We start from the raw sequence: 16,009 nt of genomic DNA on the forward strand, positions 1-16,009 counted from the left end.
TAACTGTCAATGTTTTATGACAGATGAAATCTAGAAGTTTCTTTGGGATTTATGGTCTCCCAGGTCTGAACTCCAGTATAACACAGAGCAATGAACACTTCCTTCATGTTTCTTCCCCAAAGCCAGGAAGTTTCTTATACTAGTGACAGAATCAACTATGATACTTGGACAATTACATTAACAGGTGCACCAACTTAGAGAAGAATTAATAAGGATGATACATCTCACCCAGCAAATGCAAAGTGCAATGAACATCTATAAGAGACTAAAAAGAACATGTTTTCAAGCAGCAGTTCAGATCGATGTGGAACTTACCTTGAAAATACAGGGCTGCTGAAAACTTGGTGTACCATAAGTGAGAACAAAGCAGAGAGCTCAAATCAAGTGACCGCTCTAAACAAGCCTGACAAGCTTTTATTACAAGATAACTGAATTAAGCAAAAACTGGGATAAGTGCTTTATCCGACATTTGGGATTTGAAAAGGCTGAGAAACAGGAAGACATTTCCAGAAAGAATAACATGTAAGGTCATCACCAATAAGAATTGGGTTTTATTCAAGCTATTGACAATAATTGAATTTCAGCTTCCTGCCTCAGCCTAGAGTTGTCAATTAATCGAGCCTTGCTTGCATGTGAACATTGCTAGAGGCCTCTTAAAGAATCAGTTGATTACAACATCTTGGGTTTTTTTTTTCCTGAAGAGTGAAATAGCATCCCTCCTTCTCACTTTAAGTAATGATCATCTATGCAGGTTTTATCATATTAAAGCCCCACTCCAATTGATTCACATTTGCCAGATGCTGTCAGAATTGCTGACAGGTGCTTATTGCCCTCCAGGTCAGCTTGTAATCGCCATGAGAAGGGACAGTCTGTAGCATCAGAGTCATCCCAGACTCCTGAATCACACCCCCCATAAGGTGAGAGGAAGTTTTAAAGAGGAAGGCACATACAAGAGCCTTGCAGGGATGGGGAAATAGAGAAGCAAAATGACACCACTGCTTCACAACAAAACAGTGACCAGGGAGTCAGGATGTCACCTCAATCTGCTCGTCAAATGGTTCTGCTCCAGTACATACACTGCTAGAGACATGTTTACAGTGAAAGCTTTTAATTGTTTAATTTCAGAAATGACCTGGAATGGGCCAAAGTTACTGAATGAATTATCTTAGCAGGTTATTTAAAAAACAACCCCCCCAAAAAACCCCCAAACCAACCACACACACAGAAACAAAAACCAAAACCAACCCCCAAAAACACTAGAAAAACTTGTTAAATGTCATATTAGCAAACAGTTTAATGTATTAAAATGACTCCAGTACACCTCTGTGCTTCTACAACAGACACGGCATTACACATAACAGGCAAAACATGGTAACGTTCTCAAGGAAGCAGTATCAGGCTCATTACCACAGAAACACAAGAGCAACAGTATCTTACATCACCTCCCAGCCCAACTTTCTTCTGCCTGGTGGTTCTGATATTTCTCTGTGGAGCAAGCAGTCAGCTGAATGCAAGCGTGTGGATATGCTTCCGAATCAAAGCTAGGTGAATAAAGCCCTATATAGCCCGAAAGAAGGCAGGTATGCCTCCAACGTCAGTGTTAGTAGGAAGTAAATGTATTAACAAGCTTATGATCCCTGGCGGCCTGGGTAGCTGTGGCAGCACGGGAAGGGGAATTCTACATTTTCATCACTCTAAAAATGTGATACCTACAGGATGCACGTGGAAAGATTAAGTTTCTCATATCTTGAAAGATCCTGGCCCCAAAGGACTTGCACACCTGAGTAATATGCTCAAGAATGACAAGACTTGTGTAAGTCTTTGTAGGAAGAGAGTCTTAAAACACATCAGTGGTAATTCAGGGCCAGACCTTTCTTCTTTACTGCTTAACTTCACCTTCACTGAAATTAACTCAACATGGAATTCTATCAACAAAAGAAACATGAGATATTAGTAAGAATCAGAAGACACTGAAGGTGTAAATACAGTGCAAAAGTGTTGGTTTCAGTTTTTAACTGTTACAGCCTGATAATTTTATATTCTGTGCTTTACTTTCAGGGAAAAGCATAGTTCTTGTGTGTCATAATATACACACTTGCATATATACGTGTACATACACGCTGCAGAATGCAAAGGCTACCAGTGGCATATGATTTCTAGTACTGACTTCTCACATGCAGGGTTATTTTCATACAAAACCAAACTAGTTTTAGAGGTGCCCCCTCCCTCTGCATACTCAATGTATGCATTAATGTGTATTCACATGCATTACTGCCCTACCCACTCACTGATTTGTATTAACCGGATTTATTTACTTATTTTTAAATGTAAGCTATCATTTATCTTTAACCCCTAGCCAGAACACTCCGGTGACCACAGCACTCCTGGGTTTTACGGTAACTAATACATCAGTTGGTGGAACATTCTCCATAAAATGACTCAAGTTTTGTTTATTTCATATTGCTTTACTTTTAAAAATCTGTTTGATGTACAATCTTTGCTGTTAGTACACTTGAGATTTACTGAAATGCAGTAAACTATGAAAGCTCATTATTCAGAAGCACCTAGTCTTTTTTTCTTTTGACATTAAACGGAAGCCATCAGCAACAACTGTTGTATGGAGCACTCGTCAGGTTAACATCAGCTAGTATGAGATGAAACTGTTTTCTAAATAGCTAGGAAGACTTCACAAAACAAATTATGTGCGATGTAGTCACTATCCTGCTGAGACAGCAGAAGGATGTAACAAGAAAAGCGACTCTAGGGTCAGTTTCCATCCGTATTGTATGTAGCTTTGGTTCAGAAATTCTTTAAGTGTTGTAGAGCACCTGGTTTAGTGACAGAACACATGCGTCTCACAGTGTTAACAGTAGAATGCTAATAAACTATAAACTGCCCATTTAAAATATTAATAGCATTTAATAAAAAAATTTACAGAAACATTCCTTTTGACATATGTGCAGTAGAAATGCAAGATCCTTGGCCACAAACTCAAATTGTCCGCATCAGTTTTGTGCTGGCATTAACAGTGCAAGTGCTGGGATTCAAGTATGTTTTTCCGTATTTATGTTAAGCAACAGAGACTACGTGATGAAATTTGGGGGATTTTCTGTTCACAAGGCCAGGATGTGAGAATGAAGTGAAACACTGCAGTAATCAAAGTGTTCGATTTCCCCCAAATAGAAGGCAGTCTAGATGAGGAAAACCACATTTCACAAGCAAAACAAACCAGCTTCACATACCATCAAGTTATTGCTTCAGCTAGATCAGCTGTACTAAAATACAGGACTACAGGTTGCAATCTGATCTCCACTCACATGAAGAGAAGACGAAATCTACAGTGCAAGTCCTCCATGTGAAAGGATCAAATCGCAAGACCAGAGTCCTGTTTCAAAGGACAGAATTTATTCATCACAAATTGGTCTACGATTTTACTTGTAAGTCAGTTTGGACTCTGTAGATCAGAGTCAAAAGTACATTGTTTCTGATACTTCTGTATTTCTAGAGGTTACTACTTCATGCCAATTTAGACCTGCTCAACAACAGAATCCGATATGAACACTTGTTTCCAAAGAACTGTGGAAGTTATTGCTGAAATTTCTAGGGCCACAATTATTTCACCAAATCAAGTCTTTACTTCACTTTAAAAAAAAAACAAAACAAATCTGACATCCTATTAATTAAAAACAACACAAAAACAAACTTAATAGCTTTTTTCAATTAAATAATCTAAGATTTTACAAGATATTCACATACAGGCAACTGTCTCCTGACTTTTATCTGGCTGAATGACAGACGCCATAATAAAAACAAGAATGCTGCTCTCACATCCTTCATGGCAGCAGTGATTAGTGCAGTTCACTACTGCTCTAAGAGTGCAAGGTGTGCCTGCTGCCAGTGTTTCTCACAATCATCTGCTACATGATCATTATTCTCAGATGTCTGTAACTGTTATTCTCATTAGAATTTTGGCATTTATGTTAATATTTATGAAAAACTATGGCTTTATCCATGAAATATTTATCCTGCCTAAGCAATTTTTTAACCATTTATTTAAAACAGTAAAACTGAATAGGAATTAATTTGTTTATGCCATAATCTGTGTTGCCACTAAACTCAAGAACTCAGGATTAGCTACAGATCACCAATATGTGCATTTGTGCATCTGTTACAGTCTTTAAAAGTATAGTTAAAACATAACACTGATAAAACTTTATTCTTAATTTTAAGTCTAATTCTAATAATTTATTTTTTGCAACGTGTTTAATTACTTGTATCCAAAGTGTCATGTGAGTATCACTGTAATTACAATCGGATTGGGGACTGTAAGAAACCCATAAATGTATACGTAAGAAGGCACTTGTCTTCCAGTAGTTCAAGTCAGAGAAGGCCTTACCCAGAGAGTGGCACCTCACACTTTGAAGGATTAGCAAATGTCCCCAGGCTTTGACACAGTCTCAAAACCTGTCTTCGTGTCCCTGGACTAAGGTGCTATAGGTGGTCTATAATACCATGAAGCTCATGATGAATTCCAGTAGTTTTTGCCTGTTGCGCTGAGGTAGGAACGTAGTGCTTAGCTCCAAAATGGTGTCTCTTCTTTGTGTTGTCTGACTGAAAACCTAAAGCACAGCATGAATATATGTAAGTATCACAATGTTAAAGGGATCTCCTTTCTTTTGTGATGAGAATTTTATGGTCCTTAATAAATTTGCCCTCATTTACAGGACTCCTTTTTCCCTTTCTTGAAGGCTTACATGGTAATGCTGTTAGATATTCATAAACTCATATAATGGTTTGGGTTGGAAAGGACCTTAAGATCATCCAGTTCCAACCTCTGAGTCATGGGGGGTTATTATATTATTAGAATTCACTAAGTGTTGAAGTACTTCAAGTGGTATGGAAGAATAGAATTTGAGAAAAAGCATGATAAACAGCCAGCTCGTAACAGCAAGGGATAAACAAGCATTTAAAAGGCATCTGAATTCAAAGCGTAAGCACGTTGATAACGAGTTCAGATGCTATGCGGTGAACAGATGCTTAGCAGAAGCTATCTAGTTCCCCTTTTCCAACGGCAGAATGAATTAAAAATGATCGATTTGATGTGTGCTTTACAGCTCTTACAGGAAGATACCTTTACTATAGGCTTTACTATAGTCTAACTATCGTTAGATTACTTACTACATTAGAATTAAAGATGAAGATTTCAAAACGCTTATCTAGCAATACCCTATCTAAATGCTGATGCTTCCAAAATTGAAATGCCAAATTCCATCTGGCATTCAGGAAGCTGTATTATTTAGTTGAAAGAAAACCGCTTCATTTGCAAAGTCATAGAATCATAGAATACTTAGGGCTGCAAAAGACCTTAAGATCATCTAGTTACAACCCCCCTGCAATGGGCAGGGACACCTCACACTAAACCATGTCACTCGAGGCTGTTCAACCTGGCCTTGAACAGCGCCAGGGATGGAGCATTCACAACTTCCTTGGGCAACCCATTCCAGAGCCTCACCACCCTCACATTAAAGAACTTCTTTCTTACATCCAATCTAAACTTCCCCTGTTTAAGTTTGAACCCGTTACCCCTTGTCCTATCACTACAGTCCCTAATGAAGAGTCCCTCCTCAGAATCCTTACAGGCCCCCTTCAGATACTGGAAGGCTGCTATGAGGTCTCCATGCAGCCTTCTCTTCTCCAGGCTGAACAGCCCCAACTTTCTCAGCCTGTCTTCATACAGGAGGTGCTCCAGTCCCCTGATCATCCTCGTGGCCCTTTTCTGGACTTGTTCCAACAGTTCCATGTCCTTTTTATGTTGAGGACACCAGAACTGCACACAGTACTCCAGGTGAGGTCTCAGGAGAGCAGAGTAGAGGGGCAGGATCACCTCCTTCAACCTGCTGGTCACGCTCCTTTTGATGCAGCCCAGGATATGGTTGGCTTTCTGAACTGTGAGCGCACACTGTAGCTGACTCATGTTAAGTTTCTCATTGACCAACACCCCCAAGTCCTTCTCCACAGGGCTGAAGGGGAGTCCAGTTAGGGGATTTAAAATTCAAAATGCTAGTAGTAAAGTGCAAAACTGATCCTTTATTTTAAGGAACACCTGTATCCTCATGGTGGACACTGTGGGTCTACTGGGATGGTTCCCCTGGAGTACTGATCACTGCTAAGTCAAAATTCAGCTAATACTTTTTGTAGGTTTAAGTAGTCGTCCAAAATGAAATGTAGGTGTTAATAAGCACAGAGCATGCTCTCAGCCTTCCAACTTAGTCACTGATGTCCAGAAAGGACATGGAGTAGAGCACAAGAACTTCATTTGCTGTGAATAAAAATATCTAGCTACCCAGCCCTCATCTAGACTGGTTTTCTCAGGGGCAAGAAGTGTCCTGTTTCACAGTATGTGTTCTTCTCCTACAGCCCTAAGCTTTAAGGAAAGCAAAGTGCTCAAAACCCACAATACATGTGCACAGATACATTCACAGGTTTTGAACTGACATTGAACAGGTTCCGTGAATTGTCAAAATCGCTCTCACTATTAAAATGAAACTTAACAGGCTCCAGCTCTGACCACTGAACACTTACCCCGATTTCCTTAAAGACTTTCAATGCGTTTTTCACATGACTGTAGGTAGCACTCTCAGCTGCAAGAAAAACCCAGATGTAAGCAAACTGCAGTTGGATTTGGGCTACCTTGTGACAGGAGGAACAGAATGAATCAAATTCAGTTCCAAAACCAGTTTAACATACCATATACAGCAACATTCTTCTCCGTCCTGCTTATTAAGTGCCTGTGTAACTTTTGAAGGTATTCAGACTCTAAAACAGGACCACTAAAATTGTGCACGAAGATGACAACAGAGCTATATGCCTCCAGTAAAGGTCCCAACAACCTCTGCAGGAAAGTGATGTACTGCTGGTGCTCCTGAGACTGGCTCACCTAAGAAGGGGCAACAAGAGCTTAAGTGACAGAGAGCAGTGGAAACAAGAAATGCCATGCAACACAGTACATGGCACAGCAGTAGCCAAAATGATTCTTAATACAAAAAAGAGGCACAACACAGAATATTAAGAAAGCCCAGCAGAAAACCAGTTTACCATGAGGGACAAAACAGGCACTACATGTCACAGATCAATGCCACTTTTTTTCTCCATCAGGGTATTAATAACTATTTTCCCAAGACAAAATTAAAGACATTGCACTGCTCTGCAGCCAGGATAAAGGTTGCCATACATTCAGAGATGGACATGGATTTCTAAGTGTTAACAAGATATCCTCACAGTGTTTGTGTCAGCCCTGTAAGAAAACTTGTATTATGGCTAACATCAACACGATCAAGCTACGAAGTGAAATTTAGGCTGAAAATAAATACCAGCCAGATGTGCCCCTTTTAGAGTGTATGCAGTCAATAAAGAATAAAACATTCAGGTCCTAAGATACTTAAGCCTTTTTCAGTTTTCATGACAGTAACCATTGTCCTTCCACCTCCTATGAGATTATTCTTTGGATGCTTCCTCATGGGGAGGAGTGAAGGCATTTTACTGACTGTAGTAAAATGCAACAAACACTGTGAGCCAATAATAAAAAATTATCATTACCCCTCCTGAGCTAGTGAAGTAGTTTGCATTTCCCATAACAGGCTTCAATGTTAGTAGCCCTAGGATTACATTACCTTCAGGTAGCAATCTCTCTGCTCTTCTCCAAAATCACTGTCTTCATCTTCCTCATCACTTCTCCAAGATAATGGCTCAGGGAGTTTTTTATTCCATTGGTGTTCTGTAAGACTGGGGCTAACATCCTCCTGATCATCCTGCTTAAATTTGAAAGGCAAAGTGATAAATAAGAACCCAAACCCAGGCAAACAATAGATTTATTTTATCATCTTATACGAATTAGTCCATTTGCTAACCAGAATTTAATGAAAGCAGGTGAGACCCAACTATAGACAGGGTTGAGACAAGCAGAAAGAAATGAGATATTTGGTGAAAAAGGCTGTTTTTCTTCATAGTTTGCCCATCACAGAAAAATGCAAAAGTGTTGCTGAATCTTCCTACCAGAGGCCATATAGTAGCACTTGTCAAAAAAGTGCTTTCAGTTGCATTAGAAAGCGTAAGGGAAGCCTTAGTATCAATCATTCACCATTACTTGTTCTGCTCAAAGTAGTAGAACACAAAGATTTTTTTCAGAGGTCACCAGTACTACATCACTGAAGAAAGACCCCTCACAGTTATTCCATTTAGAAACGTGAATCAGGCAAGACTAAAACCAAATGAATAACAGACACCTCACAGATGTGATTACTGTCATATTAATGTCAATGAAAAAGGCCTCTCAGCTAATAAAGAATAACATCCTTCCAATCTTACCTTTTGAATAAAGCAGAAGTGGTAAAATAAGTTTAGAAAAAGACCAGAAATCAATAGGTGTTAGGAATATTTCTTGGTTTTTGAAGCAGACACCAGAATCACAGGAAAAAGTGCTAAAAAAAATAGCAGGGCTCAGTGAAGCTCAATATAATGGAAATTTATCAATGTGTTAATGTCAGCAGCAAACTGAAATCACTGGAAGGGGCAGAAGCTAGCGACCTTTCTTAGAGAACAGGTTGTAAAACGCCCATAAACATTTCCAGCCTGTCTGAACTCATGAAACAACCACTGCTTATAGTGTTTGCACTGATTATGCAAATTCTTAACATTTTAAAAAGAGTAAGCAGATTCAGAGGTTTTCTAAGTATAAGAAACACATTGATGGAATATATGTCCTTCTTATGTGTTCAAATGTTGCACTGGTGACATGTATCAGACAGCATATACAAATACTTATATACTGCCTGACATCTATCTATATTCCAGTTGTAAAGTACCAGACTTGCAACCAAAACTTACAGAAGAACCCTCAAGACAGGTTTCATGCTTGAGTAGGCAGAGGTGCATATCTACTACAGTCCACACCTATTTTCCTCATCTGGCCCCAGGTATGGAACATACAGGTTTCTTTCTAATCCTCTGATCAGCATTTATTTTTGGATTTATCTCATAACGATTCCAACCTAGTGCCTCACAACATGTCATTAGTTCAGATAAAAAGCAAGCACTAGTAACTCCAGAGGAGAATGTTTAATATCCAATTGTATTAAGTAAATAGTACCACCTATGGTTACATATATTAAAAATGGAAGCATGCATCAAGAGGTGTGCAGTAAGATTAGAGTGAAGCAGTGGCCACTGACAAATATACCAGAAGCATCTCTAGCCTCTGAAACTGGAGAGCTGCAAGAAGAAAGCAGCCAAATGCATGACTTCTTTTCCACACGCTCTTGCTACTGCCTCCTGGGCATCGAGGTTTGTTTACTGTGCACAAAAAAAGCTGGGGAAGCAAAGGTATGGCAAGTCAGCTGCTCCCTCTTCCCCAGGTTTTCTTTACACTGTACACCTATGGCAGATTGTACCATACAGTAACTCCAGTACGCCCCTGAAACTGCAAATTGTGCTAGTAGAAGAGGTGTACACTAACTTTGAGATCAATGCAAAAGAATTGAATAAGGACAAAAAATCTGGACTACTGACTCCTGTAGAGTAGAAAGTAAATGCCCACATAACTATGCTACAGCCTGAAAGGGCTCCAATAATAAAAGAAGTCCCCATTTTACAAGACAGTATAAAACATGTGTCTTCCTTGCTAGGTTTAATGGCACAAAGAAATTAGAGTCATTAATAGCACCTCATGATGACTATACCCAAATGTCTGATGCTTATAGTGTAGGAATGAATAGTATCGGTCCTGAACCCGTTAATACAAGCTTTCAGTAGCAGCATGTATTTAGAACAAGGCTCATAATTAAGAAACAAATTACTATGACTAAAGTCAAGTACATAAAACAAAGCTCATTTAATATCTCTATCACTTTACCTCGGCCACCAGAAGAATGCCGTATTGAATCAGCCTTTCCACGGATTCATGGCAAACTTGATAGATCAACTGGCAAGGCTGCACAACATAAAAGAAATGCACTGAAAAAATCATACCCATTATGACCATTACAGCAAGACCAGCTCCCTGGTCTGTATGAATGTTTTAGATACAGCACTTATTCCTTTCAAACCGGTTATTGAAGATTCACCATAATCCCAATGCACCACTATTATGTTTATCCTGGCAGACATTAAAAAAATTACAGTGAAACAGGATATTTGAATCTTGTCCAATTTTTTCTTAAGAAATGCATTATTATGCTGGTAAAAAAACACATCAAATATTCTCCCATTTTAATCACCTCTAACCAAATTTTAAACAATTCTGGAATAAAATCACTGTAAAACTAAAACCATTGACGCTTACACCAGTGATTTACTTAGAAGAGGAAAAAATTCCCTACGTATTTTGAAACTCTGAATAAAAATAAAATAAAAAAGTAACAAACAAAAAAAAAACAAAACACCCCCCCCAAAACACAATCTCTTTTATGTTGTTCATAATGATGTACAAAATATTTCTAGGTTAAAATTACCATCTCTGAAAGCAGAAGGATAAGATCACTGAAGAGCCCTACCATACAAGCTACATTATTGCAGAGGCAAAAATACTAAATTTGGCTTATGCTTCATTTATAAAGGCAAAAGTCAGAAATACGTGTGCATGTTTAAGCACAAATGCAAGAATCCCCAGAATTCTAAGTAATTCTACACATCAAAAAAAAACACAAAAATCTAGCACTTAATATTGCAAGCCTCCAAAGCATAAGGATACACAGCGTCTGAGAACTGAGATAGAATCAGCTTGCTTCAATGTTTTGTAACAAACAAAAAACCAAAGTCAGGCCATGTTTAAAGTTGCCACTAAGTGCTAGGCGTGGCACACTGTGACTTGCACTCCTATGCAAACTAAGACTATCTTCACAATCTGGAGCCTTAGTTCCCAGCGTTATTTCAATCATCTATGCAAACCCATATAAGCTGGGTACTCTCAGAAACCTGTATTTGTTTAAGTAAAAAAATTTAAACAGTTTAAGCAGAATGCAGATATAGTTGTCAGGGTCTAATGACATAAACAACACAAAACCTGGTAGAAGGCATTAAGAAGCCCAACCTCTAATTGTGGGAAGCTGACAGAGATAGAGTGAGCAGCTTTCCTCTCTCAGGAAAAGCTCAAAGCCAGCACAGCAGAAATGCCACAGGCTCACCCCAGCATCACCCACTTCAGGACTTGCATGAGCAGCAGGCATGCACTCAGTACGTATCCCTGCAACAGGATCAAACGATGTTGTCACACCTTGACAAGGAAACTAGGTAGTGACAGGAGTTTGGCAAGTTAATTCACATGTTATCTCAGGCCAGACATCTTTTGGACGAACTCTCCTGATGAACCACATTCATTCAAATGTCCAGAGATTTCCTTGAAGAAAATGGAACAATGCTATCTTTGTCAAATTACATTCAGCCTTTTGCTACCCATTACCATCAGATTGTCCTTAAAGCAAACATATCAGAACTGTGACACTTAAAAAACCATAAATTCATTTTAAAATAACATCGGCAGTTACAAGCAGAACAAAAATTTAAAACGTGGGCAACTAATGCAATTACTTACCAAAGATACAGTAAATTCATTAGAAAGTAAGTAACACAAGCTCGCAGCTTTTCGGACCAGGTGTTCTTGACTAATCAAACTGGGAGAAGCACCACTGGTACCATTTCTGTACCTCCTGCTCTGAACCGCATGAAGACTGCAGGCTACAGCAGAAACAAACATATGCAAAGTTTATTTTTCCAAAGAGCTTTATAGCAAAGGAAACAAAACTTTTGGTTTGTCTATTTCTGGCCTAAAAGCAGTCAAACATTACACATGCAACTGAAGAATGAAGACAGAAGTCACCACTATTTTGTCTGTGTAAAAGCACAGGTTTTGCTATGTTCACTCAAACTCTGATAGTGCCTTGCCTATGGCTGTGACCAATACACAAATACTTTCAAGGAAGATCAAGGATGATGGTAAAAATGAGTGGAAACATTCCACAAACAAAACACAAGCATTGAAGGGGAGAGGAAAGAAATATATAAAAGTAAATTACATGAAAAACTGATGAGGTTTTTTGTGCAGACACTTTGACTTCATGGGTTACAAGAAAGCCTTTCCTTGGTAAAGCCCAAAACATACCAATAATGGCCTCTTTAATGAATACATGAAGTACTCCATTGCTGTAGAAATTGAGTTCAAAGACAGCAGGTATCGTCGTGCTGGGAGTGATGAAGAACTCATTGTTTCGGCTTGTGTTTGTGATATTTACACAGTTCCCCAGCAAGTGGATGGCATGCATGACAACATCGTCTGAGTTCCCTGAAAATCCCAAGTCAAAGTCACGGGCTAAGACCTCCTCCTTCATAGAGAAGAAATCTTCTACCAACCTGGAAAGATCAGTTCCCTAGGAAGAAAAACAGTCACATGGTTAAACAATATTTCTGCACAGATGTTTATCTGTAAACCACAGAACCACATACATAGCAAACACAGACAATACACTGTCAATAAGCCAAATCACAAGAGTCAAAATCACAACGAGCAAAAATTTGCAAGGAGATTTTGCACATAGCCCACAGGTTTTGAATTACATGCAATTTTATTTTGAAGCCATGCAGCTATTTGGGAATGCAATGGTTTTTTGTTTGCATCTTGGCTTATTTCACAACCTCCAGAGACCAGAGCTGGTCTTCAAGAACTTGTTAGAGATACCTTATTTCCATTACCTACACTAAAAAATTAACAATCAGTTATCTGGAAATGTTGTAAATAAAGGAGTTGTTCAACTGGCTGGGGACACACAGAAAAGCTTTTAGTCAAGCTGGCTTCAGATCACACCATAAAATGCTTCCTTGGTCCCATTATTTCAGGAAATTGGAAAGACTAGACTGACAGGAATGTCGACATCGTCTTCGACAAGCAAAACTACATATCTGAGCAGTATTTCTCAATTCATTCTCAATTTATGTGCAATGAAAGCTTCAGATTAGAAAGAGAAGGAATTTCAGAAAAAAAATGCAAAACACACTTGTAGGAGAAAAAACTATTTTATCCAAGCCCCTTGCACAAGGCTTCAGTTAAACATTAGTATCCTTCTGCCATTGTGATATAATATTCTAGTATTGAAGAACAGCCAAACTAATTTGAAAATTAACAGAAGAGGTTCTAACATATTCAGTGGTGAACGTGTTTGAGATGTAAAATACAATCTTAATATAACGAAACAAACCCATGCTCTCTTCAAAAGAAAAGCAGAACTACATTTCAGACTACAAAATCTTTCCACATGAGCGTTACCACCCCGTCAATAATGGCTTATCTTCAAGCATCCACTAACAACTAAAATATTAGCACTCAGACTACCTGAAATCCACTTTAATTTAAACACATCTTTCTTCTTAATATCATGCAATAGTAAAATACATGCTGGTTTTTTTATTAACAAGGCCAAAGTAATGTCTGGCTATTTAAGCAGCATGAAGGCCTTACCTGCCTGTGTCTGTACAGCAGCAAACAGGCAACAATGTGGGTAGACATCACAGCACAGGACTTGTTAGCAGCTAGAGGCAAACAAGATAAACTTGTTAAGCACCTGTGAAGTTTAGAATATTGTAGCAAGTGAAAGAGCACTCATTTTTAAAAATCAATAAAAATAACAGCAATATTGGCACAGAACTGTACATTCCAAATTAAATACAAGGTGTATTTTGTCTACATGTTAACAGTATTAAACAAATTAATTTGAACTAAGAAGGCTGAGTAAAGCTTAAAAGTTTACTAACTACTGTTTTGTATGCATCTCTTTTACCACAGATCACAGATCTGACTGAAAAACACACCACATACCTATACATAACCTATAAAACTGCATTGGTCCATGCAGCTAGATGAGTTCATGTGAGTATGATCTTAAATAATGGCATTAAGACACTACAATAACTTCTTAGAAGAAGTGATAAGACATCAGTGTATCAATATAACAATGAAGTTATATTGATATATTGATATATAATATTGATAAATAATATTGATAGAGTACAGCAAGTTCAGTATACTAGTCCAAAGAATACAAAAGTTAACAAAACAGAATAAAAAGCTTGTACTTAATCAGAAAGAGATTTAATTAAACTGTGAAGAGGGAGGGAGGCAGACAAAGGATACAGAATTATCAATAGAGCATTTGAAGTCACGAAATGATCAACTGAATGGAGGGAATTGGGAAGTACAACATTACCAAATAGCCAGTTAGTTCATGCAATCAGCAAAACAACAGGTAGCTGATAGTGATACTGTAACACTTACTGAACAAAATATGCTCAGCCAAGTTGGATATTAGTTCTCTTCTGAAGGGTTCACTGGTGATATCCCTGGAGTTGGGCAGTGAGGCCTCTGCACCTTCATCCACAGTATCATTAGGTCTGAATACATAATAAAAATTCACATTATGACATTTAGACAACGGTACATGAAGTAAACCTGCCCAAAAGGCAATTCCCAGCCTAGCCTCCCTGAAAACCAGAAATGGCCTTTTTTATGGACCTACAACTTCGTAAAGACAAATGACTGATTTTATCTCTACCAGGACCACACCAGTTTCTACAAGTCCAGCAAACACCTGAACCAAAATGTTTATCCATGTAACAAATGCAGATCTAGCCCCTGTGCACAGTTTTGCAGTTCTGGAGGTGACAGTCACCTCCCTGAGCAAGGGGTACTCAGGCCCAAGTTCTGTTTGCTTTGAAATTACATCAAAACCCACCTGAAATGTTTTTGAGGTTTCAAACCAAATCCTTAGGTTTTTATGTAGGGTGCCATTTTTCCCTAAGTTATTAAAAAAAAATTTAAAATTAAACCTACAGACCTCACTAAAATTAAAAAAAAAGAAAAAAGCCTCCTTGAGCTTATTTAAACAGAGCTATCCAGCAAGAATGCAACTGCAAATGCAAACTGCAGTTACAATTATCCAAGTCTTCAGTTTTTCTATACACAATGGGGGGAGTTCAAGCATCACTTGGAATGTAATGTAGAAAACTAAAATAACAAGCACAGTCCAACCTGCCTTCTCTCTTCCCAGTCCCCAGAAAATCTGTACCTTGATGGAAGTATAGCTGGTAACAAAGCTTGTTCCAAAGAAAGAGGAGCAGGCACAGGTTTTTGACTTTGGCTGTTTACATATTCCTGTAAAGAGATGACTTGTTTTGTTGGGTTTTTTGGTACTTTTCCCACCCTATTCTTGCATTGAACTGATAATATTATTATATGAAAAAGGCATTTACTAAAAAAAAAAAAAACAAACAAAACAAAACCCCAAAACCAAAAAAAACCCTGCAATTCAAAAGAGCTTACATAAAAAAGCAGTAATTAGGTCATAGAAATAAACAGTTTTCAAGTTTATTCACTTTTGATTTTATTCTATGAAAAGGCAGACTTTCCACAGCAAGAAATCTGTACTTCATCAAAAACACTGCAACAAAAAGAATACGTAAACCCTGTCAGTACCGTGCTGGGAACAACTCCTTTGAGATTAGCTTCTCCATGATTAAATTAATGAGAACTGCCTTCATTAACATGAGAGAGAGCAAAGTAATATCCATTCAGAAGCGACACGGAGACTGTAATTATTGCTTGCTGCTGCCTTCCTCAAATACCAGGGTAGGGAACTTCTCCATAGGTAAACACTAGCATAGATACTGCAGTTGTAAGACCCCTCAACAGTGCCACAAACTAAAGCACCCAGGAAGCAAGGAGGGTACCACATGCTTAGAATTCTTGAATCCCTGATTTGTCAAAAGCCAAACACCTCTCCTTACAGGTTCGCATTGACATTACTCTGTTTTCAGGACACCGTGTTCTTGCAGTTTCTATAAAGACTGGAAAACTAAAGAGCCACTTAACCTGCTGGTCAGGAAAACAGTCCCTTCCCAGGAAAGCCGCTTAAAAGACTTTCACAGGCAGCTCACACTCTCCTGCTTCTAAGCCTGTGCCCGCAGAATTGAA

The 16,009-nt window shown here is 38.5% G+C and overlaps 1 protein-coding gene across 3 annotated transcripts in view; it reads right to left on the reverse strand.

Annotated features, from left to right (window-relative positions):
- Positions 1 to 1,276: 1,276 nt before the first annotated feature.
- GPAM (glycerol-3-phosphate acyltransferase, mitochondrial) overlaps positions 1,277 to 16,009 on the reverse strand; it is a 45,527-nt gene continuing 30,794 nt past the window's right edge. For 2 of the 3 annotated variants that reach the window (XM_062607855.1, XM_062607854.1), the window contains exons 12-21: positions 15,105 to 15,190; positions 14,315 to 14,430; positions 13,502 to 13,572; positions 12,152 to 12,416; positions 11,585 to 11,727; positions 9,908 to 9,985; positions 7,671 to 7,811; positions 6,748 to 6,937; positions 6,583 to 6,641; positions 1,277 to 4,619 (exon numbers count right to left, since the gene is read on the reverse strand). In XM_062607855.1, the coding sequence (XP_062463839.1) occupies positions 4,503 to 4,619; positions 6,583 to 6,641; positions 6,748 to 6,937; positions 7,671 to 7,811; positions 9,908 to 9,985; positions 11,585 to 11,727; positions 12,152 to 12,416; positions 13,502 to 13,572; positions 14,315 to 14,430; positions 15,105 to 15,190 (1,266 nt within the window). In that variant the 3' untranslated portion in view covers positions 1,277 to 4,502. The remainder of the gene's footprint in view (positions 4,620 to 6,582; positions 6,642 to 6,747; positions 6,938 to 7,670; positions 7,812 to 9,907; positions 9,986 to 11,584; positions 11,728 to 12,151; positions 12,417 to 13,501; positions 13,573 to 14,314; positions 14,431 to 15,104; positions 15,191 to 16,009) is intronic. The other variant, XM_062607853.1, reaches the window with a different exon arrangement.

Source organism: Pezoporus occidentalis, unplaced genomic scaffold, assembly GCF_034315485.1.
Source record: "Pezoporus occidentalis ecotype Australia unplaced genomic scaffold, CSIRO_AGI_Poc_V1 ctg127, whole genome shotgun sequence".
Lineage (NCBI taxonomy): Eukaryota > Metazoa > Chordata > Aves > Psittaciformes > Psittacidae > Pezoporus > Pezoporus occidentalis.